Source organism: Alexandromys fortis, unplaced genomic scaffold (genome assembly GCF_014885135.2).
Source record: "Alexandromys fortis isolate MF-2015 unplaced genomic scaffold, M_Fortis_MF-2015_v1.1 scaffold_148, whole genome shotgun sequence".
Lineage (NCBI taxonomy): Eukaryota > Metazoa > Chordata > Mammalia > Rodentia > Cricetidae > Alexandromys > Alexandromys fortis.
In genome coordinates, this window is record NW_026068019.1 from 321,663 (window position 1) to 349,239 (window position 27,577).

General features: G+C 47.5%; 1 protein-coding gene across 1 annotated transcript in view; it reads right to left on the reverse strand.

Annotated features, from left to right (window-relative positions):
- Alk (ALK receptor tyrosine kinase) overlaps window positions 1–27,577 on the reverse strand; it is a 723,384-nt gene that overhangs the window by 75,952 nt on the left and 619,855 nt on the right. The window contains exons 9-11 of the mRNA XM_050162985.1: window positions 22,515–22,684; window positions 4,579–4,673; window positions 4,279–4,407 (exon numbers count right to left, since the gene is read on the reverse strand). Coding sequence (XP_050018942.1) covers window positions 4,279–4,407; window positions 4,579–4,673; window positions 22,515–22,684 — 394 coding nt within the window. The remainder of the gene's footprint in view (window positions 1–4,278; window positions 4,408–4,578; window positions 4,674–22,514; window positions 22,685–27,577) is intronic.

The window sequence follows — 27,577 nt, forward strand, 5'->3', positions numbered from 1 at the left end:
CTGGGCGGAAGAGGAAGTGAGGTCAGACTCTGCTCTGCTCCCGGAGAGACCCAACAGCTCTGCACTCTGGAGCAGAGACACCATGATGGACGGAGGCTAGAATCTTCCCGGTAAGCGCACCTTGGGGTGCTTACACAGATGATTAGAAATGGGCTAAATTAATATGTGAGAATTAGCCTAGAAGAGGCTAGATAGAAATGGGTCAAGCAGTTAAATGAATACAGTTTGTGTGTTGTTATTTCGGGCATGACCTAGCCAAGCGGCCGGGGTGTTGGGGACGCAGCCCCGCCGCCGCTCTTATTTCAACATATACATACATACACACACACACACACACACACACACACACACACACACACACACATATATATAAAATCATCACCACCACAACCACCACCGCCATGACCACCACCACTAGCATGTGTGTGTGTATGTGTGTGCCCAGGTCATGGTGTTTGTGTACAGATCAGAAGTTAACTTTCAGGTATTGGTTCTCTTCTTTCATGCCAGGTTCCAGGGATCAAACCTAGGTCAAAGGCTTGCACAGGAAGTGCCTCTTACCAGCTGAATCACCTCACTGACCCAGGATTCTACATGGGTTTGTTTTTCTCCCTCTTTGTTCATGTTGTATACTTGGAAATGGTAAACAAACCCAGGGCTAGATTTGGAAAAGGCAAGGTTGTGATTTTTTTATTTTGCCAAAATTCCAAAATTGTGGCATTATGTTTCCCTTGGTCCTACCTATACTGTACCTGAGCCCATAGTAGAAGGGCCCTGAAGCTTTCAAATCCTCAGCTGAACATTTCAGGGAGGGAGGGTTGCAGAACTTGACTGTTGTACCGTTCAGTGGCAGCATCATCTGTTACCACGAGGGACAGAGACAGAGACTGAGGTGGGGACAGGGGCAGGGAGGTGGAGAGAGGCAGAGCTGGAGGGAGAGGGAGAGAGAAGAGCCCGACTCTGTAGCCCTAATTGCATTAGCCCGACCATTTGGTTAGTGTAATTGCATGTGCAAAGCTGAGAAACGTAATTTCCAGGGACTTAATACTCGCCCCATTTTCTCCTCCAGCTTCTTCATCTGATTAACTAAAGTGACTCAGAGGCTTCCGAGAAGGCCATGTGTGCCAACCACCTGGTCACCTGGTCACCTGGTCAGGCTTTCCCCCTGCGCCTGGGCTGGAGACTCCCCTGGCCACCCACTCCCCTGGAGTGGGCCTGGATGTCTTGGGGGGGAGGGTGGGACACAAGGAGTTTGGGGAGCATTGGGAGTAACAGCTTTCTCAAGGCCGGGTTTCATTTAGCTTTTGTGCGTTCAGTCGCTTCTGTGTTGACTGCCTGGAGGACAGCAGAAATGCCACCCACCACCCCTGTTCCAACTCAGCGCGAACTGACAGCGCTGAACTTTGGAGAGAAAATCTTATTATCTTGTCGCCTCGATTCTTTGTCAGAGGGTCGGGAACTGTTTACAGCTCATGCAGGGGCTCTTCTCTGGGACCGTCCCCCCACCTCCTTCCCACACAGCCCTTCTCTCTGATTGGAGATCTCTCTATGGCAGTAGCAGAGCTGGTGCAAAGATTATAGACTTTGGGTTTCACATCCTGGGTCCCCTTCCTAGCAGATATATACTCACCGTCTTTTAATCCATCTTTTTTTTTTTCTCCCTTCAATCAGAGTAGAAGTGACTACCCTCAGGCCAGTGTGACATCAAACTGCCTGGTGGCAAAGCCTAGCTCAGGGGTAGGCATTGTCTGATTTCCTCACCACTTCCCCCTCTCCTCCCTTTATTATTGCTTCTCTCTTCTTTCCATCCCCCCTTCCCCTCCTTTCCCTCGCCCTCTTCTAGATTTCTCCTACCAGGGCAATGCTCTGAGCTTTGATTAAACCAGACACTGCAGACATATCTTGCTGGCCCACCAGCTACTCTCCTACCCTGAAGCTTCAGAGCGTCCAGTACTGCTGACCCCCTCCCTGCTATGGTACATGCAGTACCAGGGAAGTAGCAGGACTGTGTGCACGCTGAGTGGTTATCACCGAGTGGATGTGCCCCACCCCTGCCTTTCCAGGAGCCCCTCCTCACCCTCCTGCTCTGGTTACATTGTCTACCTGCCTTTCCTCCTTCCAGACTATGAGTTCTTCGTGCTGCATCCTGGGGTTGTGCTGTTCAGTGACTCTGAGCACAGAATGGGTTGCAGAAGAAATGCGTAAGGACAACAGTTGAGTCTGGATGAAAGTCAGGCGAGTCCTGGGCTGGGCAGGACTCTCCCCCCTGGCTATAAAGCTAAGTCTAGAGGGAAGTGGCCTTCTCTCCAGAAAACTTGTCGCCCCCAAACAGACCCCCTTTGCAACCCTAAGACACATCTAAAGGGATCTACACCGAGATGGGACTAGGGAACCCGAATCGTCACAGAGACAAATACATCCCGCAATAGAGCACATGGGGGAAGGGCTGTGTGAGCTGAGCTCCCCTTCTCTTGCCTTAAGCAGCTCCTGATGTGACACTGGGTTCTTGGGAAAATAACGGCCCCATATTCAGGGTCCTAGAGCATTTTCAGCGAACCTCAAGGCCACCCCTAGACATCTTTGGTTCAATACCCTCTTCTTCCCTCTGACCTGGAGCCAGTTGTTCTGAGATAATGCTACTCACTAAGGGTAGCCCTCTGGGAGCTGTCTGCTTCTAATTCTGTTTGGAGAGGGTGGGGACTCATAGCCCTTCCCCAGCTCCCATGGGATTTCGTTTGTCTGAGTGGCAGAAAGGCCCTTATTGATTATTCTTTTGGGGACAGTGGGAGTTACGTGCTAAGGAGCCCAGACTCAGGGCCGGGTGGACCACTGCTCCCTAAGTGCTGGTAGTAGTGTTGTGGCTGTTGACATCAGACACCTGGCTCAAACTTCCAGATTCCCACCAGCCAATCAGTAGATGTTTCTGGAGTCCTGGTTGGTGTCGAGGCCAGGGTGGGGGTGGCCACCATGTGTACTTAGCGCAGGGAATGGAAAGGGAACGGTGCTCCCCTTCCTGAACTGACGGAATCGCAAGGTGCACAAGCTTATAACAAGGCAGAATACAGAGGTGAGCCCCCCAAGTGTGGGTGACAGGAAGGGACACTGAACAGATTTTTGGGAAGGGCCCTCACTCAGCAGGGTATAGTGTTCTATAGGTTAGGTTCCCAGGTAGACTGTGGGAGGGTCGAAAAGTTTTTTTGGGGGGCTTTAAGGGTAAAAAGAGACACAACCCCCCTTTTTTTCAGCTTGGTAGCTGACCAGATCAGACAGGAACCATCAAGGAGTTATAAACAGTTTCAAGGAGCTTTTGTCTTTTATTTCAAAAATGAAGCAAAACTAAAACTTAGCTAATGAGCAGAGAGCTAACCAATTTGGTGTCAAAGATACAAGCTTCTAATTATTTAGTACTTTGAACAGAACCAGGATTCTATCTTGTAGGTAGAAATTAGAGATTTATCATCTATATGCTGCTATTCTAAAGAAGATGTATACAGCAGGATGTGGCGAACTGTGTACTGTACCTGCTTCTCATGTGAGAAGTGTCAGTACCAATGCACCAAAGCCCTCAGGGGCTCCTGGACACAGTTGGGTGGGGCTTGGGAATCAAGACCCATGGTGTGTGTATGTGTGTGTGTGTGTGTGTGTGTGTGTGTGTGTATTGTGTGTGTATGTGTGTATGCATATGCACGCAGAGTCCAGAGATTGATTTCAGATGATCTTATTGATACAAGGTCTCTTCCTTAATCTAGAGCTCACCATTCAGCAAGACTGGTTGCCCCTGAAGATACGGGGACCCTCCTGTCTCCATCTCTCCTGGCTCTTTGCATGGGTACTAGGGATCTGAACTGGGCCCTGGGTACTGGAACTTGTATGTCAAGCACTTTACACCTCCCTAGGTCCCTAAAGGTGAAGCCCAAGTTGGCCTCAAGTTCACAATCTTCCTGTTTCCACCTCTATAGCATTTGCCTACCAGTGTGTGTCATAACAACTGGCCTTAGCTTGACCCTCCCTGCCATTGTGTGTTGGGTTCCCCAGCGAAAAGTTCCTCTTTTGTATATTTTTAGTAGTTAGGTCTCAGTGCCATTGCTCGGGGGATCAGAGAGCCACACAGCTTCTTTCTGGGGTCCCATAACAAAAGCGGTGATGCCTCTCCTGGAGACCAGCCATTTTCTTTTAACCACGGTACCCACCCCAATCACAACACAGGCCATTCTTCTGCCTTAAGCAGCAAGAAATAATGCTGTTCAAATTTTCTGGCTGTGCCAGAATAACCCTTACCTGTAGGGTCAAAGATAGGCGTCGGTCCTGATATGTTTGCCCAGGATTTTGGCTCCTTGTTTGGATTTTTCTCAAACAGATTTCTGGATTTGGGTACTGCATTCGAGGGCATTTTCTCCTCCCCACTGACTGGAATAGAGAAGAGCCAGTGGGCTGAGTCAGGCAGAGTCAGTTGTAGGGAGAGAGAATAGGGTGAAGTGGAGAAAGCAGAAGAGACAAGATGGCTAAGATTAGGGGTCTAGAGAAGAGACCATGGGTCACTGGGTTAAGGAAACAAAGCATCAGAGGAACAAAACTCACTAGTGAGGTAGCAGTCGAGGCTGATGGAAATGTTGTCAAATGCCACTGTTGCCCTGGATCCTGGCCCCCACCACGTGACTATCTGCAGCCAGAACCTGTATGGTGTTAAGAAGAACGAGTGTTAGGAACCACTAGCATAGGTAAAGTCCTAGGCGTCATTGGCAGTAGGTGTGTTCTGCGGGGCAGAAATTTAGCTTGATCAGCCTTACCTCTTCTCCGAAAGCAGTGGTAAGAGGGCAGGACTCAACCTTTCCCGACTTCTACTTCTCCATCACGGAGCATATCCCTTTCTGAAGGGGTGCTCCATCCTGAGTATGACCGTTATGCGACCTTTAGAGCCAGTTTGGAGTTCTGAGCTTGGGAGATGTTTGCTTTCTGGGCATGCGTGTTGGGTAGAAAGGCATGGTGGCTGGGTATTGTGCTCATGCTCACCCATGGGCAGGCTGAAGTCACTATTTAAACATTAAAGTGCTTTTGTATGATAGTAACTGATGAAGAACTCCTCAGTGTCTCTGTTGCTTCAGGCAATGGGGCTTTCCCCCTGGTTTGACCCCATCAACCAGCAACTACAGGGTTAATTTCTTGCACAACAGAGGCATCCTGGTTCTTGTCCAGTGTCGGCTACTGCTTTTTGACTGGTGGTTAAAAATCAGATGATCGACTGTTTCCCCTGGGAGTGTTTGTAATCAAGCCACAGTGGGTCATGACGTCTGGACAGTAACTCACTGAGATCATGTTTCTTCCCAGCCATTTCATGGCTTAGAGTGCAGGTCCTCTGACTACAGTCAGGGAAAGCATGAGGTTGAGATAAATGGAAAGATGTCACGGACTCATTTGTTTCCTGGTTTGTTTTCTTGGGAAATCTTCCTGGAAGGCTACTGCCATCAGACAACCTCCCCCTTCTGAGATAAAGTGACCTTGTCCTGAGAACCCTAAGCACTCTTTCCCTAGATTCCAGAAGAACCTGATGAATAGAGCGCAGTGTCTGCTGTGGGTGTTGAAATGGTAAGAGAGGAAAGCCATGGCTGTCAATCATTGACGGGATACAGCGCATGTGGTTATACAGCCACACATTGGGATGCTAATCTACAATAAAAAAGAACGGACCAGGAGACACGCTGTAAAATAGATGCCTCTCAAAAGCATTATGCAAAGTTAAAGAAGGCAGACAGTAAGCTAAAGACCTCATATTGAGCGATTCTCTGGATAGGAATCATCTAGAAGAGGCAAATCTGTAGAGACAGAGAGCAGATTAGTGCTTGCCTGGGGCTAGCAGGGGAGCAATAGTGACTGCTAACTAGCACAAAGCCTCATTTTGGGGTGATGAAATTGTTCTAAAACTGGGTTGTAGTATTCTTTGTAGAATTCTAGAAACTTGCTGAGAGTCAATGACTTGCACACTTGAAAATGGGTAAATGTTATGGCATGTAAATTATCGCTTGCCAAAACTGTTGGGGAACAAGGAGGGAAAATGGGAGAGAGAGAACGAGAGAGGGGGATGAGAGGCAGACAGACAGGAGAGAGAAAGATCTATCTATCTATCTATCTATCTATCTATCTATCTATCTATCTATCTATCTATCTATCTATGTAATATAAAGAGAGAGTACAGGCTCTCTGATAATGTGGGCCACGGTAGGAAGTGAACAAGGAAAGAAATACTCTTTGGGGAGGTGGAAGAAACATACAAGAAGAAATGTCAGGGGAAGGTCTTTTCTTCTAGACATCAGCTCAAGAAGGGAGTGAAGTGTCCCTGCATGTTCAGCCTGGGTCACATGCAGTCATAACCCAACACAGAATCACAAGCTTACTGACAACATTATGAGGCTCTTTTCAGGCAATTATCCTTTTTGGTTTTTTTTGTAACTTGATCGAGCTTTTCTTGAGTGTGAACATTGTAGATGGCAGTGTTCTGTTCTGATGTAACAGGGCTGGGCATGCCTGGATGGTGAACTGCATCCAGGTGGAAGCTCCCATCATTGCTGAGCTTGTAACCCTGGTCAGCACTTAGAAGGGACAGACAGTGGCTTACATCTTTCTGGCCAGAGGACAGTTATTGCTCCACTCTCCAAATCAGATGTGAACTTTTATCTAAACAATGTGTTTGTGGCCAATTATTCTCAACTGCTCTATCCCCACATCTGCCTGTGCCTTCATTTATCTTGTAAAATCTTGTCAGATACAGCCTTTTCGGTCTAAAGGTCACAATTAGAAAGCCCAAGTGCTTTGTTTTTAAAACAGAAATGTCTGTTGTCCAAGGCCCTTCTCAACTACACAGCGAGTTTGAGGCCAGCCTAGGCTATGCGAATTCCTGTCTCAAACGAAACAAAACATTGTGAATGAAACAAAAATTATTATCATTATTATAAATTAATGAAATGCGACTATAAAGAATCATGTTCTTCAGTTGGGAATGTAAGATACCCTGCACTGTAGTGGGCGTTGATCCCGTAACAACCTACATTCTCATTCTCCTGTCTGGTCCTCCCCTCTTTATCCATTACCAATAGGCCAGGGGCGCATGTTGATTTTGTGCTAAGCTGCATCATCAGAACATCGCCTAAAAGGACTTTGCAAAGAGGTAAATGAGTCATGTGACTGCAGAGTAGGGGGAGAGACGAGATCTCCACTGCTCTCGCCACGGACCCCAGGGGAAACCGCTAGTCTCCTCGCTTGCTCGGTTTTTCCTGCTTTCATTCTCGATGACTGAGAGATCGGAGCTGCTGCAGAGTTCCCTGCAGAGTTCCCTCGCAGCCACCAGGCCTCTTCGCATGGCTGGGAGATACAAGCTGGGGCTGCAGGGGTTTTTATATATGAGTCATTAAAGCATTCCACAAGATGTTGGCAGTAGAAGTTGCTGTATGAAAACATTCAGTTGACGGTAGGAATTGCCCATATTTTGTGTCGGGGGGCACTCAGGACAGGCAGGGAAGACCCTGTCAGACGACACCATGAGCACGTATGATGCTGCTTCTGTCCACTCTAGAGACTCAGTAAAGGACAGGTGGGACCAGGGTAGATGAAGGTCAGACGGAGGTAAACAGGTATGGCAGGACGGAGGGGAAATGGACCTAACGTGGGAATAGCAGGTGGTGAGCAAAGACTGTGGAAGAGCGCGAACACTCGGAGTTCATCGTCTATGAGGGAGCTGGCCACGAGACAAGGTGGGCATTAGTTAGGCCAGCTGTGGTTTAGGATTCTCTACTTTGGATGCTGTCTGGTTGAGTGCCTTGAGCAGAACCACAGAAGAAGAGGCTCTCGTAGCCTCTCCCGGTTGGATATGGGCAAGATTTCCTTGGGGGTTCTGAGTTTATCCAGTCCGATTACTCTTTTATGGCCAGTTTCCCAAAGATACAGATGCCAGGTCATTTCTCAGAGTGAGCCGTGGCCTCGGGCCTTAGGTTCTAGCACTTACTCTTATGCACAGGTAGAACATTCTAGGACCGATGGGTAGCAAGGGCCATGGCGTATTATTGCTAAAACCACAACAGACTAACAAACATGCCGGTTTCCCCTGCCCCAACACTTTCACTCTTGATAGTGAGGGAAGTGTTATCTCCACAGCTAGAAGACACTTCCCCCTCTCAAGTAGGGCATCTGGTTAAGGAAAAGGTAGAGAACATTTGGGGCTCCTCCTGCTATCTGAGAGCCTGGCAGGTGGGACTCCCCTTTCTTTGGCTGTGTAGAGTTGGCTGCCATCCCCGTAACTGTAACTATTGATCTGCTTGGTTCTTTCTGTTTCTCCAAAATAGATTTGTGAATGCTGGAGTTGGTGCTGGTTTTTTCTTTCCTTCCTTCCTTCCTTCCTTCCTTCCTTCCTTCCTTCCTTCCTTCCTTCCTTCCTTCCTTCTTTCCTTCCTTTCTTTCTTCCTTCCTTCCTTCCTTCCTTCCTTGCTTTCCTTCTTTCTTTTCCCTGTCTAAACCAGCTTTGGCTAGAGATCTTGGCTCAAGCCTGTTTTTGCATAAGAATGCACCCACCTTTCCTTCTTGTGTAAGCTTTACAGACAGCCTGTTGAAAATTAGCCCAGGGGGATTCTGGGATACTTTGGGCCCCTGGCCAGGTTTTCAGGAGGCAGCTCTGGAAGTGGGTGCTCTCTCAACTCACCGGGCAGATCCTTGCCAAGGATGTGTGGATGCTGCTCACGCACAGCCCGGAAAATGCACCGTCTCTTTCAGGCAACAGACTGTTAATGGGCAGTGAATATGAGGCCTTACTCGCCATCCTCCCAGCCTCAGGGATTGACAAACCTAATTAAGTTCACTTAATGATTCTAAGTAGCTGACAAAAAGGTGTGTGCCTGAATGTAGACCGAGGGAATAACAAGGCTTTGGTGAGAGAGGCAAAGAAAGCCGGATGGTGTAAGAGGCGTGTGATGGATGGGCACCATAGCTCAGACTCCTTCCCTGTCCATTTAGTCGGATCTGAAAAAAAAAAGGGGGGTCCATTTTCACAGCTGGGGCTTGTCTGGGATCTGGCTGCTTAGGACAGGACTGGCAGATGCTGCCGAGAGAAAACCACTTTCTCCCATTTCTTATTGCTCAGTTGATTTGCGCAGTAAAAGTCTTCTGAAATGGACTGTCGCAAGGCTGGGGTTGTGGCGTGCATGTCTATTAGAATAATGTCTGCAATGGAAACCCTGCCACACCCCTCCTATTATCTGCATAATTGACTTCAGTTACCGGCTGCAGAGGAGGGGCTGGGCTGGAGGGGCGGCTTTGGGTTCTCAGGACCAGCCCTGGCTGGATCAGAGCAGTCAGGGGCTGGACATGTGTACAGAAGCTGTGAGCGTTTGTGCCTGGGAAGAGGCCACGTTGAAAGTCAGGTTAAGTGGGAGTATTTCCCCATCCCATGTGGCCCGATTCTCCAGGGTAATTTACTACATCGAGACTCGGTTTCTCCTCTGGGCATAACACCAAGAACAGGAGAAAAGTCAATACAGAGTTTCCAGGGCTGCCAAGTGCGAGTGAGCTCTTTCTTTAACAATGAGGCTGGTTGTGGTGGGGGAACCTTGGGGAAAGAGGAGAGAATATAAATCTTCATATAAACTGCATGGAAAATCATAAGAACCCTTCCATGCCAGCAGGTCAAGGCTTCCGATCATTGACTTTCCCTTGCTTATTTTATATTTTCGTTTGGATGGTGTACGCATGTATGTGCGCACTTGTGGAGGCCAGGGAAAGACATCAGACACCATGTTCTACCATTCTCCTGTGAGAAAGGGTCTCCTGCTGAACCCGGAGTTAGGCTGGTGACCAGCAAGCTCCAGAGATTCTCTGATCTCATCTGCCCTCCCTAGTGCTGGTTACTAGTGTTGCCGTGTTCAGTGCTTTACATGGGCATGAGAGACTCAAGATGGGTCCTCAGCAAGTGTACAGCAAGGGTTCTTACCCAGTGAGAACCCTTAAGGGTGGGGTTCTTTCCCCACCCTTAAGCATAAGCTTTCTGTGCTCACTTCTTAGGGATTCTTGAAAGGGAGAAACCAGGTAGAAGATAATCTCCGGTAAATTCCTTCCTTGCTATCTCATTCCCTCAATCTGTGTCATAGCGCTGGCATTCTAGTGTGTGGGAACAGAATGAAAAGGAGAAAGCAAAGGATAGGGGGGTCTTGCTTTATGGAACTTTGGCCCAGCAGGGGAGGTGGCTACAGACAAAAATGCCTGATCCACAGGCTTTACTGTGTAAGTCCTTGGTGGGACCAGAATGAGGAAAGAAGTTAAGGGGAGAGAGAGAGTGAGGTAAGAAGAAGAAGAGAAAGAGGAGAAGAGGGAGGAGGAGGAAACGGACATAGAGAACGTGAGAACACCCACCCCACCCCACTCACCCCACCCCAACTTGTACACTCACTCACAGGCAGAGACATGCGTGTGAGAATTGACCAAAGGCTGTGAAGAAGGTTGGGGATCTCTTGGGGGCATCATTTGCCTTGGACAGTTAGTTACGTACTAGGAAAGAGCAGGCCTCTCATTTCCAGGTCACATGTTCTGTCATCTGTTGCCAAACCATCATCTAGCTCATTGAATCTTATCTAGGATCATGCACCTTCCACTGTTCAACCAGCCCTTAGTGAAAACCGAGGCCGTGAAAGACTATCTAGGTTAGAAGGCACCAAACCCACTCTTCTCAGAGCCTGGACTGTCCACACCTATGTCTCAGGACATGCAGGCATGGTGACTGCTCTATTTCTGTCTGTTGGCTTGTGACTTTGAGGGCCGAGATGATACCCATATATGTCAGCCTTCGGACAATGAAAGGTCCTATGAAAAGGGTGACTTTAATTTTCTTCATCCCTGAGAACATCTTGATGGAGGTGGATTGGTAGCCTTCTTTGCTTGGGGGGAAGTGAATTCTAAAACACTGTAAAGTTGGTAGGACAGGGCTACCAACTTGGTGGGACCCCGGGCAAATCTCGAGGACTTTATAAGTATACTTTAAAGTAGTATTTTCCCCCTGCCTTTCTCTAGGATGAGAGATGGTGCTCACTGTTTCTGTTTCATATTCTGTTTTAACGATAAATCTGTGCTTCCTTGGACAGCATGACAAATTCTACACATCATCTTTTGCCTTGGAGCAAAGATCATCTGAGCCCATGTTGTGAGTCAGATGCCCGTGTCTGCAACCAGGAGCATAGAGTATCGACCTTGTCATAAAGAGTTTGAACATTGTGTAATTTATATTATTCAATGACCATGGGACTTCTGAACTTCCTTTTAGCTTTGACCCCCTCCAGAACTAATGCCTACTCAAGCCAGGGAGCATGCCCATTGTGACTGGTGAGAGAGAAAATAGGGAGACTTGGGAGGAACGAATGTCTACGAGAGTGGCAGAGCCATGGACAGAGGTGCACGGGGGACTCATACTGTGACATCACGAGATGCCAGTCAGGCAGCTGGCAATGTGGGTCCACTTCATGTGGCAATGAAGATGTGTAAATCGTTTGCTTGAAAGTGGGGGTAGAAGTGATGTCTGTGGGGCTTCTCCTGGGGACAAAATATGTTTAGTTGGATTCTGCTTTACTCCAAGTATTAGAAGCTCAATTATTCCCTCGATTCCAGACTTTATGCCTAGGGGGAGAAGGGCTGAGAACATTTTTGCAAGCATTAAGAGTCACGAAACACACACACACACAGACACACACACACACACACACACACATCTGTTGCCTTGTAAACTGAGCTGTGAATGCTTCCAAGAAAATGTTGAGCAGATCTGAGCATCAGTTATTGTAAAGGGGGTCATGTCGTGCCATTCCGAACAACCGCCTCATGAGCTAGGCTCACGGGCCTGATCTGCCTCAGCACTCTGCACTCTTGGTTGTGGAAACTGAGCAATCAAAAGCAACAGCTTGTCCCAAATGTCACAGTAAATCACCATTAGGAATGGGATTTAGAGCTCGGAATTACTAATCTACTCCTTGCTCCAGTGATCTGAGATATTTTCTGAGACGGGAAACAGGGCCAGATCTTCTAGAGTTACGAGTGTTTGGTTTAGTGCAGGAGGCACATTAAGCCATCAGCCACAGCTCCCTTCTTCTCAGAGAGGAGCACCAAACCTGTTCTTGAGCAACCTTCGGAAGGCAGCAGAAGCTAGGGCCACTGCTTTGATGGCTCCCCGACTCCTCCTCTCGGAGTTCCACTTTGAAGCTCTGATCATTTTTTTCCACAGTTGGTTTTCCTTGGGAGTCCCCACCAGACTCAGGGCTCTAGTGAGCACCATTGGGCTTTGTAGTGCTGTTATCTACACTCACAGGTCAAAGCACATGGCCTCATACCATCCATCCCCTCTCCTTCAAGCTGGCTACCCACAATCCCAACACATCCCAGAAACAACAGGGAACACCCCTGTCTTTAGACTTCTGCTTGCCCCGACGCTGCCTCTGGAATGAGTGACCTTGACTCTCATTTCTCTAAGAGAAATGTTTTTTTCTTGGGGACTGGCCAGTTAGTACATCTCTCCCATTCAAGTGGCTCTGACTGCTGGAATTCTGGGAGTTCTCGGGAGCCTGCACAATGCTAATGGGCTAGGCTGCCTCTGTACGCACGCATGTGTTCTCAAGGCCGTTCAGATTCTGACTTAGCAAAAGGCTGGCCATATGCATGGCGGGAACTTAGTATATGACTGTTGACACTTTGACAGTCAGTGATACGTCTCCAGATACTTCCGGGTTCTCCATCTGGCTTACAAGAGACTTGGAGCTGACATTTTATTGTCAGTTTGTCTTCCAAATACAGTTACACAGCAGAGTCATTTGGGGAACCTCTTGAAGGTAGGGATTCCAAGCCTAGGAGGTGGTCTTCTAATCAATCTCTCACGTGTGGGGCACAGGGGTTTTCTTGGTGGCAGCCGGGAAGAGAGTTTTCTGGCATATAGTAACACTCAGTTAGATGTGTGGGTCTGAAGCTTTCCTGGCAGCCTCGAGCCATTTCAAAGTACACTCTTCTTGCTCATTCTCTATTTCTTTCTTCTTTTCTTCTTTTTTATGTTTTATTTATTTATTTTTAGAAAAGAGGAAGTTTGGTGAGAGAAATTCTGGGATGATTTCTGCCAGAAATTAAGACTTTGCTGCATCGTAAAATTTTGGGAACGAGACATCCACACCTCAGAATAGATCCTGGAATTGATTTCAGCTTTGAATTATGAAGCTTGTGGAGATGCTGGCTGAGCAGCGCCCAGAGCAGCTAATGAGGGCGCTGTACTCTCAAGTGACACTCTGATAGATGCCCCCGGATGGGAGTGGTATTTCTCCTCCTCCTTCTCCTCCTTCTCCTTCTTCTTCCTCTCCTCTTCTGCCACCACCTCCTCCTGCTTGAACTTCTCTTTTATGTGGGCACACAGATAGACTACATTTCCCAGCATCCTTGAAATCTGAATTCTAGTCAATGGAAAGCGAGAAGTAATAACACATAAAACCCTTTAAGTGTCTCTTTCCATGCTCTCTTCTCTACGGGTTAGTTGAATGTGAAGGATTCCAAGGCTGGAGAAAAGGTCAGGACCACAAGTAGAAGGGGTGTGGGTTCCTGAACTCACCGAGCACACCCATGTTTGATTGTACATGAGAAAGAAATGCATTTTATTTACATAGCACTCTACATACGGAAGATGTACTGTTATTACAATCCATGCAGCTGGATTACGGTTTAGGCACTTAGGATTTGTTTGTACTCCTGGCACAGGTGGGTGGGTGTCTAGCCTGCTCCTTGTGGTGATGGGTAGACTCTGTCCTTTGCTGGCTGCAGGAGACCACATGACCTTTCTCTTTTAGCTGAAGCCTTTCTCTCACAACACACTCTGGCATCATCATAGGACCAGGGGCACCCTGGTGAGCCAGGCAGGGTGCATTGAGGAAAAATATTCTAGTACAGTTTCTATGGCTGTGTGTTGTACACAAGGCTCTGGACTCATAATGGAAGCTTGGGCCCTCCTCTTGTCCTTAACTTTTTACTTTTGTGTTGATCATAGGCCTACACCCTTGTCTGGATGACCTGTGTGGCTGCCTGTTTCCACCCAGGCCATATTCAGCTTACTCCACTAGGCCAGTCATTTTCTAGAATTATCCTGAATGACTAGCTTGTGTAGGTGTTGGCTGACCTCCTCATGGCGACAAGCTCTCTACAGGGCCTCCAGGTGGCTCAGGCATGGACTCCATAACCTGGTTCTGTAATCGCAGCTTTTTCTGGAAGAAAACACTGCTGCCTGTGATCCTCAAGATCCCAGAATTCAGTTCCTGACTTTGGTAGCCGACATTTATGAGAAGCTGGATTCAGAAGCACAAACTCCTTCGCTTCCTGTGTGTCTCTGTACGAACTGTTTCGCGGCTTCTCTTAGAGAAAACAAGAGCTTGTGGGCCCACATGCACACGGCCCAGTGAGGTTCTCTTCAGCCCTCCAAGCAGCACAAGACAAAGGCAGAAGGAACGGGACTCTTTCTTGCCAAGAGCCCTCACTTTGAAGGCTGTCAACAAAGCCAAAGGATTTATCCCTCATACCTTGTGGGCTTTGGGAATGAAGATGTGTGTGTGTGTGTGTGTGTGTGTGTGTGTGTGTGTGTGTGAAGGATTTGAGCCCCTTTGGGTGAAGACTTGTTAGGTTTAGTGACATAATTTATCCACAGTTTTCTCCAGGCTTAGGGTCCTGACTCAGGCTGATGTTGTCGACAGTGTGTTTGAAGCTCCAGCTGTTGCAGCCCTGACCCACCTATCGGGAGAACTGAGTTTTCTCTAACGTTTCTTGCATATGTGCGCTCACCTCAGGATGAACTTGTGAGTAGCCCTTCCTCATTCTTCTCTGGAGTCTGGGATTCTCTAGGTTGTTCCCACATGTGACTGCTGACTGGAAGAGAACCCCTGGTTTTTGTTCTTCCTTAATGTGTGATTCTGAATCATTATTTAATCTCACTGGACCACAGTTTCTGAGAAACCCTCACTGTGCCATGGCTGGCAGAGAGAGGGCACTGTCTAGCACCTAGAGAGGTGCCTGTTGGGAAGAAAGGACCCCAACAGTTTTATTAGCATCCATGCTGCTCTGGATTCAGAATCTCCCTCCTCCGGGCACCCAGGCTCTGCAAGGCAGCAACTGCTTTCTTGGCCAGACCCTGTGAGACAGCCTTCCTTGAAAGCTAAGCTGTTCTGCAACATCTATGGGGACCATCAGCCAACACTAGATAGGCAGAATATACTGGTTGAACAATAAATACACAAAGCTTTGGTAAAGATAAAGGTTGGTACCATTTCATCCCTAGAAGATTCATAGGATCATGTCTGGCTAAGTAGGGGATGGAAGTGGGACCTCCACTGAGAAGCTGCTATGTTTGGGGACCTGTGGGACCTTGGAACCCAATCTTCTCATCTGAAAGTATATCCTAGCAGCCCAGTGTTGCGGACCTGAGCGAGCATCCTGTGTTGGGAGAGGGTACAGCCCCCTGGATGGAGGTGCAGGGTGGTTGTGGGTAAACGACAAGGGGATACAAGAGCCTTGGTCACAGCAGCCTTCCTAGCAGAGGACAGCCAGTGCTGGGTTGTGGGGCTTTGCTTGGAGACATGCCTTTCCCCTATTCTGCATGCTCTCTTCTGGGGAGGGTTTACACTAGAGGCAAATAGTAATAATCAGGAATTTGAAGGAGGGGGCAGGCAGGAGAGGAGGGACACAGAGCCAGTCCCCTCTGCTGTGTCCCCCTGGTGACTAAAGAGGTTTCTGTCCCACCTGGTGTACAGTTTTAGGGCTGGGTTTCCTCAGTGTCCTCCTGGCATTGAAGCTTATTCCTAACCACAGAGAGGGGATTCATGAAACATATAGCAAATGTCTTTAACTTTTATGCCTTTGTTAGATATGGTACATTAAAATATTTGCAATTAGAAATCCTTGTCAAAATCTATGCTTGGTTTTGGAGTGGGAGCAGATGGTATGGGGACAGACAAAGGCATCTAGAATGATGACTTGAAAAGGCTCGGAGGGAGGAACAATGGCCAGGAAAGGAAGGGGAGCCATCCTCTTTGGGTGATGCTGTCCCCACTGGAGGCGGGAAGTAAAGAAAACAGGCAGAGTATTCTGGGTTTAAAAGGCCTTCATCAGGAGGTAGTGATGGGGATTAATATGGCAGACAAGGAACAACATGGAGAAGAAGAGTTGGCTTTGGTTTCTGTTGCACTAATGGTTATGACAATCTAGAACATATCTAACGCTTGTGTGTGTACTTGTGCACACGTGTGCACATGTAGCTATGAGTGCCGATGCACATGAGTGGAAACTAGAAGTTGATGTCCTTCTCAATCATTTCCCACATTATGAGATAAGATCTCGGACCAAGCCTGCATCCTTCTGATTCGGCTGTAGTGGCTAGCCAGCATGGACCAGGAGTTTTCCTATTTCTGCCTCCAGTGCTGTGATCACAGCAATGCCCGGCTGTTGTTGTTGTTGTTGCTTGTTTGTTTATAGATAGGGTCTCATTGTGTAATCCTGGATGGTCTGAAACTCTCTGTAGACCAGGTTGGCCTTGAACTCATAGAGATCCACCTGCCTCTGCCTCCCGAGTGCTGGGATCAAAAGTAAGTGCGACCAAGCCTAGTTTGGCTTTGTTTTTAAACATAGCTTCTGGGGAATCAAACTTATGCATGCACATGAGTACTTTACACCAGGAACCAACTTGTGTAAAGATTTTAAGAATAAAATGTAGTAGGAACGTCAAGGGTGGTGAAGCAAAGGAAAAACGAACAACAAGCTTAACATGCGTAAGAGATACAGTCTAAAAATAACCCAGATATTTTGCCAGCCACAAGGCCTATGTGTGCCCAGTTTCCCACCTCTCTCCAAATTCTGTGCTGTATCTCCTCAGGCCGGGTCTAGGGAGCAGACTGGCCTAAGGGTGAGGGGAAAATCATTTAACCTCTTTTACACTCAGATTTCTCATACATAAAGGGAGTTAATTATAGTTTCTACCCCAAGGGGCTCTTTGAAGGATGAAAGGAGACAATGCTTGCTAAGTACTTGTTACAGTGATTGGCCAGCAGGAAGCACTCAACCCAAGCTAGCTCTAACCAGCGTTTGAAATTCATCCATGGCTGTACCAGGAAGCCTTGATGTAATTTCTGAAAAAAATACGAGCTAAACACAACATTTCCAAGGTCATGTCTATACCTGGGAACCCAGGATCATCTGCAGTGTCCAGCATCTCTACTTCTTTACATAGACAAGAATAAGAAAGTACCCCATTAATGCTTTTCTGAGGGCAGAAAGATGGTACACGGAGGGAGACCATTGGTATCCATGGTACTTCTGAGTAAAATAGGGATGCTGTGGACTAAAGCCAAAAGTTGGTTAGGGAGAGAGAGTCTTTATGGCATATCTGGAATGAAGGCGCAGGGACATAACTCTCAGTTTAACTGAGCTCGTTTACAAGATGCATTTGCGAAACATCCCGCTTGTCGTTTAGGACAAAGGATGCAAAAGGGAACAGGAAACCTAAATATCTCCAGCGGGAACGTTTTTTCTTGTTAGACTATGTATACAGCATACAGCTAAAAGCCTTCCTAATGGCAGTGTTGGGGAAGAGGAGCGTGCACAGGTGTGATAAGTTACACACTTTCTATTTTACTGTACGATCGCAGTGATTTGTGGGACACGATTTGATCCATGGTGTCTCCAGATCCATCTCGTAATGAGCTCCGCGCAGCAGCCTCCGCTCTGGAAGCGCGTCAAAGCGTAGGGCGCTGGGGGACACCGGGTTTAAAAAGATAGGTGATTGCAGAGAGGAAAACCCTGGAAGAGACTGGAGGTTACAGCAAGGGGAGAGAACTTACTTTTCTTCCATTTTGAAGAAAGGCAAAATTAATTTCAGCAGAAATAATGGCATCCACATTTGAGGAGGGGGAAGAGTCGGGGAGAGAATGAAGGGAGGAACCCTAGTTACCCAAGGTAGATGCCCAACCATGACACGGCCCTTCAACATTCACCAAACTCACATTTGAATTGGTGCTGTCCTTCAAAGTCACCTAGAGAGGACATATCTCTAGTCTAGGGATGTTGCCACCGCTCGAAACATCCTTGGAGCTGCCCTTGTTACTCTTTTCAGTCTGGCTGTAGAATTATGGTAATTTCATAATGATAACAGGTGATTATGTCACTTCTATCATTTTGCATAGTTGTGAATCGGCAGAAGAAACACTGCTCAAGGCTGCGCAGCTCCCAGCCACCAGCCTTTTACACCCATGGCCCAGCCACCGAGATATTACAGCCTGCTGTGGCGTGGGAGCCATCTGACCACAAGTCTTTGGTCTCCGTGCTCAGCTTTCACTCCCCACTCACAGGCACCAGGGCACACGATGAAAGATCAAAGTCTTTCTTATAAAAGGATTCTGACAGGACAGTGACCACAGACAAAGAGAGTGCAGGCACCGGGCGAGTCTCTAAAGAGTAACAAATGCTGTTTTGGTTCTACTGACGGGATGCAGCTGCTGCTCTGATATATGGGACACTTTGTGGTCGTATTTATTATAAAGTGGTTTGTCTGTTTTGCTAGACTAGGTTGAATAGAGGAGGTGTGCTGGACAGAGTCCAGGGGCGAGTTGTGAATTCATAGTTCATTCAGCTGGTCTTGGGCACTATATTCGATTCTTCTCAATATATATTCTGCCACACGTGGATTATGGAGTGTCCTAGATGCTAGGCACAGTATTAGGTACTGAAATCAGTGACATATAAGATAGGGGCATGATCTTTGCCTTGAGAGGGGAGTCAAATATTTAAAAAAAAAAATCATAAAGTGACAAGAAAGCACAGGGATGTCTCGTGAGCAACAAGGACACACGGTGGGCCACAGCTAGCCCCGGAGTCAGGAAAGTGGGATGGTTTGTGGAAGGTGTGGATGGCAAGGGAAGAATATTAATGTGGGGGGAATGGAGGATGGGAAGCCTGGATGTAAGGGGTTTTATAACGTGGTACCACTGAGTGGAGAGGAGTTTTGGGCAGAGAGAGGGAATGCATGGTAGGAGATGCTGAAGTTGGGGCTGGACACATGCACATACACTTAAATAAAGGCTTTGTTAAAGAAGGTGGAAGGAAGCCAGGGAAAAGAATGGATTTGTGTTTAGAAAGATTGCTCAATGGCCGTCGAGGGACTATGGGCTCTCATCTCTCAAACAGCTGATAGAATACTTCCTAATGCATAGAGGGTGGAGAAGCTGGGGGTGGAGGTGACCTGACGAAGCATAAGGGATAAAGTTCCTAATGATTTCAAGGTCTGGGATTGGGGTGCTGTTGAAGAGGAAGGTGCTGAACAGTGGGAGTGAGTATCTTCCTAAGGGAGCCTCGTGGGATGAAGGCTGTGGATACATACACATATATACAGTATTAAGGTCGACCTCCCAGGTTAGGGACGGGAGCTGGTTCGCCACTGTCCTTCGCTCACTCTCTGTTTCTCTTTCCCTAATTGTATTCTTCCCGTCCTTCCCCCCTCTGCCTTTTCACTCTATGGCAACCCAGGCAGCTACAGCTCTCTCTCCTGGGAGGAAGGCAGAAGACAGTGCTTTCTGCCCCCCCTCCCCATTAGAGACTAGCACCCAACAAAACACTGACGGTTTACATAGTTGCAAGAACCTCACCTTTATGGTTCCTACGACTGGATATCACTTCTGATCTGACTATGCCAGCCTCTTCTGAGGCACTGTGTGGGCGAGAGGGAGCTGTTGTCAGTTTTAATTATATTCCTTATTAGCGGTTTTTACTGATTAAGCATTTTAGTGTGGACCAAGAAGCTCATCAAACACTTTCCTTCCCCAAACCTGAGAGGCAACTGTAAGTCTCTATTTTACACAACACGCCTTATGCTGGAAGATCAGGGGCTGGGTTTGCACTGTTTGTTCAATAAATTCCACACGCGGCCACTGAAAGGCTGGAATAAATGATGCTGAGATGAAAGCTCTGACACACTATTGCACAGAGATTCTTTAGATAATTATATCGCTTATTCCCATAACAATCTGGTGAAGATGGACTGATTACAGAAGGGGAAGACGAGGCTCCGGGAGGTGCAGTCAACAGGACGAGGTCATGCAACCAGCTAGACTAGTGATTGCCTGGGTCGAAAGCCCATGCATGCTCGCTCATCAGAGCTCCCTCCCAGCTTTATCCTCCAGTCACCGCTCAGTCTGGTTAGGCTTTAGAAAGTGACAGTCAGTAGGTTCACCCAGGGTTCCTCATTGTAAACCTCCAGGCGGCATGCCTCTCTACCGCCTCTGGCTTTGCGAACATCTTGATGGCTGGCAGGTTCTTTGTGAATGGAGTCACACCCCCCCCCCCCAAGTAATTATGCAGGAATTAGGTCACAATGCATTTAGAACCAAGCTGGCTTTTGTCTGAGCCCTCACTGGACACTTTGGTCTCGGTATGAATATTGGAAATAGCATGGAAATATCAGCGTGCTAAATAGCCTTCAGCTGGGAGTGGGGTGGAGGCAGGAGAAGAAGGCTGGGAACAAAGTCTCTTTCAAAGGAACCTTCAGAAGAAAGGAGCGAGCAGAGTCAACATTTCACTTGCTTTAAATTCCTGGGACGGCCATGAAAGAGAGAGCTTGCTGGGTTGTGGAAAAAGGGGAGAAACAACACTTTGATTCGTTGGAATTAATTCTACATTTCCCAGGAGAGAGGGCTCCAGCATCTCCAGAGAGTTTCCAATTCGTATGTGTGACCCCCCCTGCCCTCCACAATTCCAAAGAATAAAAATCAGCCTACAGAGGCAGCACCCACATGTCTTCCTCCACTTTAGTTAAATATGTTTGTCCCAGGGTCATTGAGCCCGGGGACATCCATGGGTATTGGTCATGATGCCACGTGCATCTGAAGGAAAGGGTGGTTGCTGCTCAGGGTTGGGAGGAGGCTTCTCCCTACGACAGGAGAGCTCCCTTTAGAAACTGCAGGGAACAGCACATTTTGAGGATTGGGAGAAGAACTCAAAGCCCAGACCCACACTTAGGAAGTCTCATGACAACACACATCCCTCCCTACCCTGCCTCGAGTCTTTGGTCCTCTCAGAGGTGGGGTCACCAGAACGGCAATTTGAGTATCTTCGGTAAGACTATTCTGAAGGCTTCGCCTAACAGTAGAGTAGGATGTTTAGCCAATATCAAGCGGTTTTCCCTTCCAGTCCTCTCTGCAGAAATGACCCCACCCTGCCTTTTGCTATAGACCATGCCTGCGCCACCCATGGAACATTCAGCATAGCACGGTAGAGCGTCACAGGATTGCTGTGGTGCCAAGTCATTTTTACTCCAGCACGGCTTGCTTCAGGCTGACTGCAGGTGGCAGGGTAGTGCCATCTTAGGAAGACGAGGGGCAGCTGAACTCCACGGGCATCTGCTCCAATCCAGTGCCATGCGGAGGTGAAGATCTTGTCACCTGATCTTATCCATTCAGAAGGGGGGAAAACTGGGGTGCGAAGGAGCACAGGATCTTGTCCAAGGTCACAGAGGTCGTTAGTAATCGAATCCGATGAGGACCAGGGTCCCTGGCAGAAGCTCATCTATGTTTAGTGAAGACTCTGGCATCTACCTTAGTCAATCCTCCTCCGGAGCCGAAGCAATAGAGCTTTTGGGTTCGGTCTTGGTTCTGAAGCCAACTTGTGGGTATTTGGCTCCTTTGATTTTCCAGCTTCTCCTCTTTCAGAGAGTAGTAGGGGACAGTGATAACCCTTTCTCACCTACCAAGGTTTTGTTGTTAATCAGAGAAAAGATATGGGCAAATGGGAAAGGAAGGCAACAGCCACCAAGTGAGAGGAAATGCCATGGAGACATGAAACCCGCGTGTTATTCGGTAGGCGCTCGAGTGCCTCATTTTCTGCTCTTTCCGCAGGCAGATCCTGGAGGAAGCTAATCAGGCCAGGTGAGAGCCACAGGAGACGAGTGTTCATTAGCACAACATCTCTTGAAGAATCTCGCACTCCCAGTAATGGGCAGGCGATTGTGCAAGCCTGTGTGTGTACACGCTTGTGATGGTTAATATTGATTGCTGACTTGACAGGACCTAGCATCGCCTAGGAGACAGGCCTCTGGGCATGTCGGTGGAAAAGACTTCAGATGGGGTTAACTGAGGTTGGAAGATCTAATCTAAATGCGGACAGTACCATTCAACCTGTCCATTTACTTGGACTGAAGTAGAAGGAGAAAGTCAGCTGAGCAGTAACCAGCATTTGTCGCTGTCTGCTTCCTCACCGTGGATACAAGGTAAGCAGCTGCCTCGCGCTCTTATCAAGTTATATCCACTATGGTGGATTAAACACCCAAACTCTGAGCCCAAATAAACCCTTCTTCAGGTTGCCTTTGTCAGGTGCTTTGTCATAGCCACGAGTAAAATAACTAAGAAAATGTCTTAGATAAAGGGTATGGGAAGGTTGAGACCATCCTACTTCATCACTGGTAGAGTAAAGCGGAGTAGGCGGGACAGATAGGAACTCACCTATCAGTCACATCCAGGAGCGACAATACTGTCCACTGCCACAGGCTCAAGCCCTCATCGGCGGCGACGTGCCAGACCGTTCGGCTTTGTTCCTTCCCGGTTTTGTTCTCCACCAACACCAGGGATACATTTCCTCTTAAAGCCCCACGGATAAGCCAGGACATGCGGAGCTGTCAGGGAGAGAAGCATCAGTTAAAATGTTAATGTTGATTGAAACCCTCAAGTACCCTTCCTGGAGCTCTCTGCTGAGGCTTAAAGAATGTTGTTGGAGGCTCACCAGACTCGATCCAGCTAGGGTAGCAGGGTGCCCACTGCCTGTTCTTGTTCACTGCTCAAGTTCAAGGATCTGAGCCGGGAGCACCAGTGAGCAATTCTGAGGCCTTACTGAGGTTGATGCTATCACCCCAAATTTCACAAGGTTCTATCTCCGCCATGGAGCAGTGGGGCTCTTCAGTGAGCTTCCTTCAGCACAGCCAAAGATTCTGCCCATGGACTCAACTTACTATGTGACTTCATGTGAGGAACTTTTTTTCATTCAATTTCTTTCAATTTAGGTATAATAGATTTTTTTGTATTCCTTCTAATAATTGCAAGTCTTCTTTGAACAGTGTCAAATCACATGTTGGTAGGCAAAAATCACACACACACACACACACACCTATATATCACGGTTTCTTAATATAGTTATCTTCCCAAATGAGGATGCTGCTTTGCCAGGAGGAAGCTGCAAGCGTATGTTTTTGTTGTGTTATTATGAAAGGTTTCTATGGCACCCTTCCCTAGAGGTTTAGAAGGGAATTGTTACTCATCATCTTCCTAAGAAACTTTAAATGTAGTCATGTTCAGAGGCAGTGCACGCCACAGACTGAGGTTTGAGATAATAGAGGTTGTGTCTGATCGTGATAATCTACAAACAACAGCTGAACTGTAAAAGAACTCTCCTCCTGCTCAGGTTCTGAATGAAAAAGGTGTCTGAAGAGAGAAAGGCAAAGCGCGCTGAGTTCTCATTAGCTATGGCTCTTGGGTTCTCCTGGTGTGAAGAGACACTTCTCTGTAACTCCCAGCCTTCGTCTCCTAACCTTTCCCTGGCGGCTGCCTGGCCGTGTGACTGAAGAGGACCGTGCCACTGGCTACCGCAGTCTGACAATTCACAGTGTCCTACCTACAAAACCTGTCTCTAACCAAGCCCTGCTTGGACCCCGGGTCCCAGTCTGGTGAGTGTGATTTATAGTCAGTCATAGATAGCCTTCTCACAGGTACCTTTCCAAGAGGACAAATACTTGCTTCCAATGAAATCTTCAAAGATAACTGAATGAATCTGTCAATTTTTTTCTATCCCTACCCAGTTTTCTTGTATGTCTGGATGCCATTGATTGGAGAATTTACGTCTACATTTGGTAATATGAAACTCTCTTTCCTATTGTCTATGGCATGCAGTGTCCTGGTTCAGACACGTCACTCACATGTCTCTCATCTGGCCCCAGAACACAGTGGATCTGGACTTGTAAAGTCAGACTGCTGTGCCTCGGTGCCCTTGGTGGCTGATGCTACTTACTTGTTCTCTGTACATCTCCACATTTGACTTTTGGGCACACCTAACACGTTGGGTAGCTCAAACTCTTCCTCGTACAGTCCTGGGCCCCAGCTCCTGATGCACTGATGTGATTTCCACTTCCATGAGAAAGTTCACTCTGGCCTCCCCTTCCCAGCCTAAGTGTCTGCTTACTTATCCATTTGCTTCTGTCCTAGAGGGAGAGGAATTCCTCATTTTCTCCATTGTGTGGTTTCCTGTTCCACCACCTTCTAGGCCCTGCCCTTTCTACTGATCTCCTTCTTTATCCACCACCTCCGATCTTGCTGCTTCCATCTCCTCTGTCCACAAAGGATCAGATCTCACCCATTCCAAAAAAAAAAAAAAAAAAAAAAAAAAAAACCTATACCTTCTATTTGATTCGTGTGGCTCTTCTGGCTTGCAACCCATTCCTGTACCTCTGCTTAGATGTTCACATATCTAGTCACAGGGAGTAAATGATCTTTCCTTTTTATTCTCTTTTATGCTAGGAAGGGAACGTAAAGCCTTGTGCATACCAGGCCAGCACAGTACCACCGAGCCTCATTCCCATTCATTCTTCAATCTTTGCCTGACTGGCTTCTCGCTTCAGTTCTTCATTATCCCAACAACAGAAGACTCGCTCTTGCCTTTAGAACCTACCCTCTGAATCCAGCCATGGCTCCTAAAGGACCCCTTCCTTGCCCTCTCCCCTCTGAAACCTCACGTGGACCTTTGTCGTATTTTTTGCTGCCTGTCATCTGTGACTCAGCTCGACAGCTTTCAATGGTTTCTTATACTCCACTGGAAAAAAATCAAGACAGTCATGGTCCTTTATGATCTAAGGAAATCAACGTGCTAGCTCTTCAGTGAATACTAATGGAGCCCCCAGGCTGCGTCACATGTATGCGACAGAGACGGATGCACAGAGCTTTCTACATTTTCCAGCCATACGCTTTAGTTCAATCAGGGCTGGAGGGTGGAAGAGAGAGACACTAGAGTGGATAGAGGAGTAAGAAAGGAACCGAGAGAGAGGAGACTGGAGGAGACACATGTGCGCGTGTGCACGTGTGCGTGTGTGCGTGTGTGCGTGTGTGTGTGTGTGTGTGTTTAAGAGAGATAGAGATGTGGGGGGACTGGCTTGAAGCATTCTTAGACCTCTAAGGAAGTGCATAAGGCTCCTTCATGTCATCAGCCTCTGAGACGATCATCTCCATATTCACAAATATTTAAAATATTTATTGTGGTTCATTCCATGCAACACTTCCCTGCTCTCCTATTGGGATATAACTTGTAAGTTAGACTGAAAACAGTGTGGTCTAAGTGTGCTGTAGAGCCACTTGGTAGTCCACACAAGAGACACAAGACAATGTAAGACACTTGGCATTCCCAAGACTTCAGTCACCAAAGCCATTCCTCCAAACTGTAAAGAGTGATGCGTAAATAGAATTAAAACAGCCAAGTAAACTTTCCCTTCATCTTAATATGGGACCGCTTATATTTATAACAGAAAACACACCTAGAGTCAACCTGAAATCTAAGACATGCCGCAGTAGTGGCTGGTTTTCAGAAACAGATAAAGAAAGCTTAAACTAAAACTGAGAACTGGCAGTCAGCAAACCATTAGTAAACGTGCTTGGCACCATTCAATATTCCTTGATCCTTGAGTCTGCAGGGAGATGCGTCTACACACATGTGCTTCCTCAAGACGCAGAGTTCCAGAACCGACCTTCTCTCCCTAGGTCTGCTAATCGGCAGCTACCCCCCTGTGACCTCTAGCTTCTGCCTCTCAGCCAGTCTTTGCTGTTTTTTTTTTTTCCTGAGCCTGATCCTTACCCTAGGACCTGCAGTGTTAACCTGGGAACTTGTTAGAAAGGCAGACTCTCTGGGCTGTCTGCAAACCTACTGAATCAGAGTCTGCAGAGAGGCGCGGAGCAAGGGGGCAGCCTCTGGGGCTCTTCCCTGGCATTTCTATGACTCCTTTACCACCTTTCCAGAATGCACTGGAAGCAACTGCCCTTTGCGTCAGTACTGGCTCTCTCAGGGCTCTTCAAACCGCTCTAGTTTCCTGGCTTGAGGACTAGGGTGAACTGAGAGCCTGTGCTCCGAGACTGAGGCACGTTAACTGTGCCACCTCAAGCTTTTCGCCTCACCTCCTCTGAGCCCCCATTCCCTTGTGATCAGAGCTGTACCTCCCTTGCCTAGTTTCAAAGGTTCTTACGGAGACTGAGTGAGATAATAAATGTGATACCATGAACCGAACGTGAAATCAGTGGTTTTTCAACCCAGGCTGTAAGTTAGAAACACCTATGGAGTTTTCCAAACTGCTAGTGTCTGGGCTCCACTGCAGAGACTCTCGGTCAAGAAGTCTTGGAAGGTTCTGGTTAGTGGTAGGTTTTAAAGTCCCTCCAGGTGATTCTGAAGTGAGACCACCGTGGAGAAGGGACTACTTAATGAAGGAAATAGCTTGGCTCTCCCAGTGAGGGGGTCCATTTTCATCTCAGACTTGGAGTTAGAAGCCATTCTCCATCACCAAGAAATGGCTTTATATGTGTCCACAGTTACCAAAGCAGAACGAGGTGACACTCCAATAGGGGGAGGTCACAGCTCTCAGCAGAGGCCTTCACAGGATGTCACATGGCCTTCCCAGGTGAGACTGAGGATAATTCAGGCAGTGCCAGGTTCCAGGGCTGAGGCTGAGCAGGACTAGCCTGGGTCAGAATTCTCTCCTCTTCGACCCGCATACCAAGGTCCTTATCATCTTCATTTTTGTGCATGTATGTATGTGTGTTTGTGCATGTACAGGTGCACATGTATGCACAGGCAAGGGTGCGTGCAGAGCCTAGAGGACAGCTGGAATGTTGTTTGCTAGCTTTGGTCTTTGTTTTTATTTTTTCTCTTTGTTTTGTTTTGAGACAGAGTATCTCCCTGTTCTGGAACTCACAAAGTAGGCTTGACGGGCCAGCCAGTGACCCACAGGAATCTCTGCCTGTCTCCACATCTCATGGAGGGGATTACAAGGGCAGGCCACCACAGAGGGTGCTGAGGATCAAACTCAGATCCTCAGGTATGTAGGACAAATATTTCACCATCTGAGTCATCTCCTCGGCTCACCAACTTCTCAGTGCCAAGAACTGGAGGACTTATGTCAAGACTACCGAGCATCCCATTCAGTTGCTGTATCTAAATGCACTAAGATGGTGCTTTAGATAAAGTTTCAAAGCAGACTGTAGGCTGTAGTTTTTCCTAATGATTTACATTTCTCTTATCCAGCTATAAAGAGCCCCTTGCATGTCACTTGACGTAGATTCTTCAAGCCAACTGTATGCAGTGCAACTTGACAGCAAGTTCCCAGCGCCCATGGCAGGCACAAAACATTCTTGGAATTTAATCTTAATACTTCTTTCTGTCTGGGTGGCTTATAGGGTATGGAGTCATTTTCTTTATTTTTTTTAATTTAATTTTTTTATTTATTTTTTCTTTTTTCTTTATTAAAAATTTCTGTCTCTTCCCC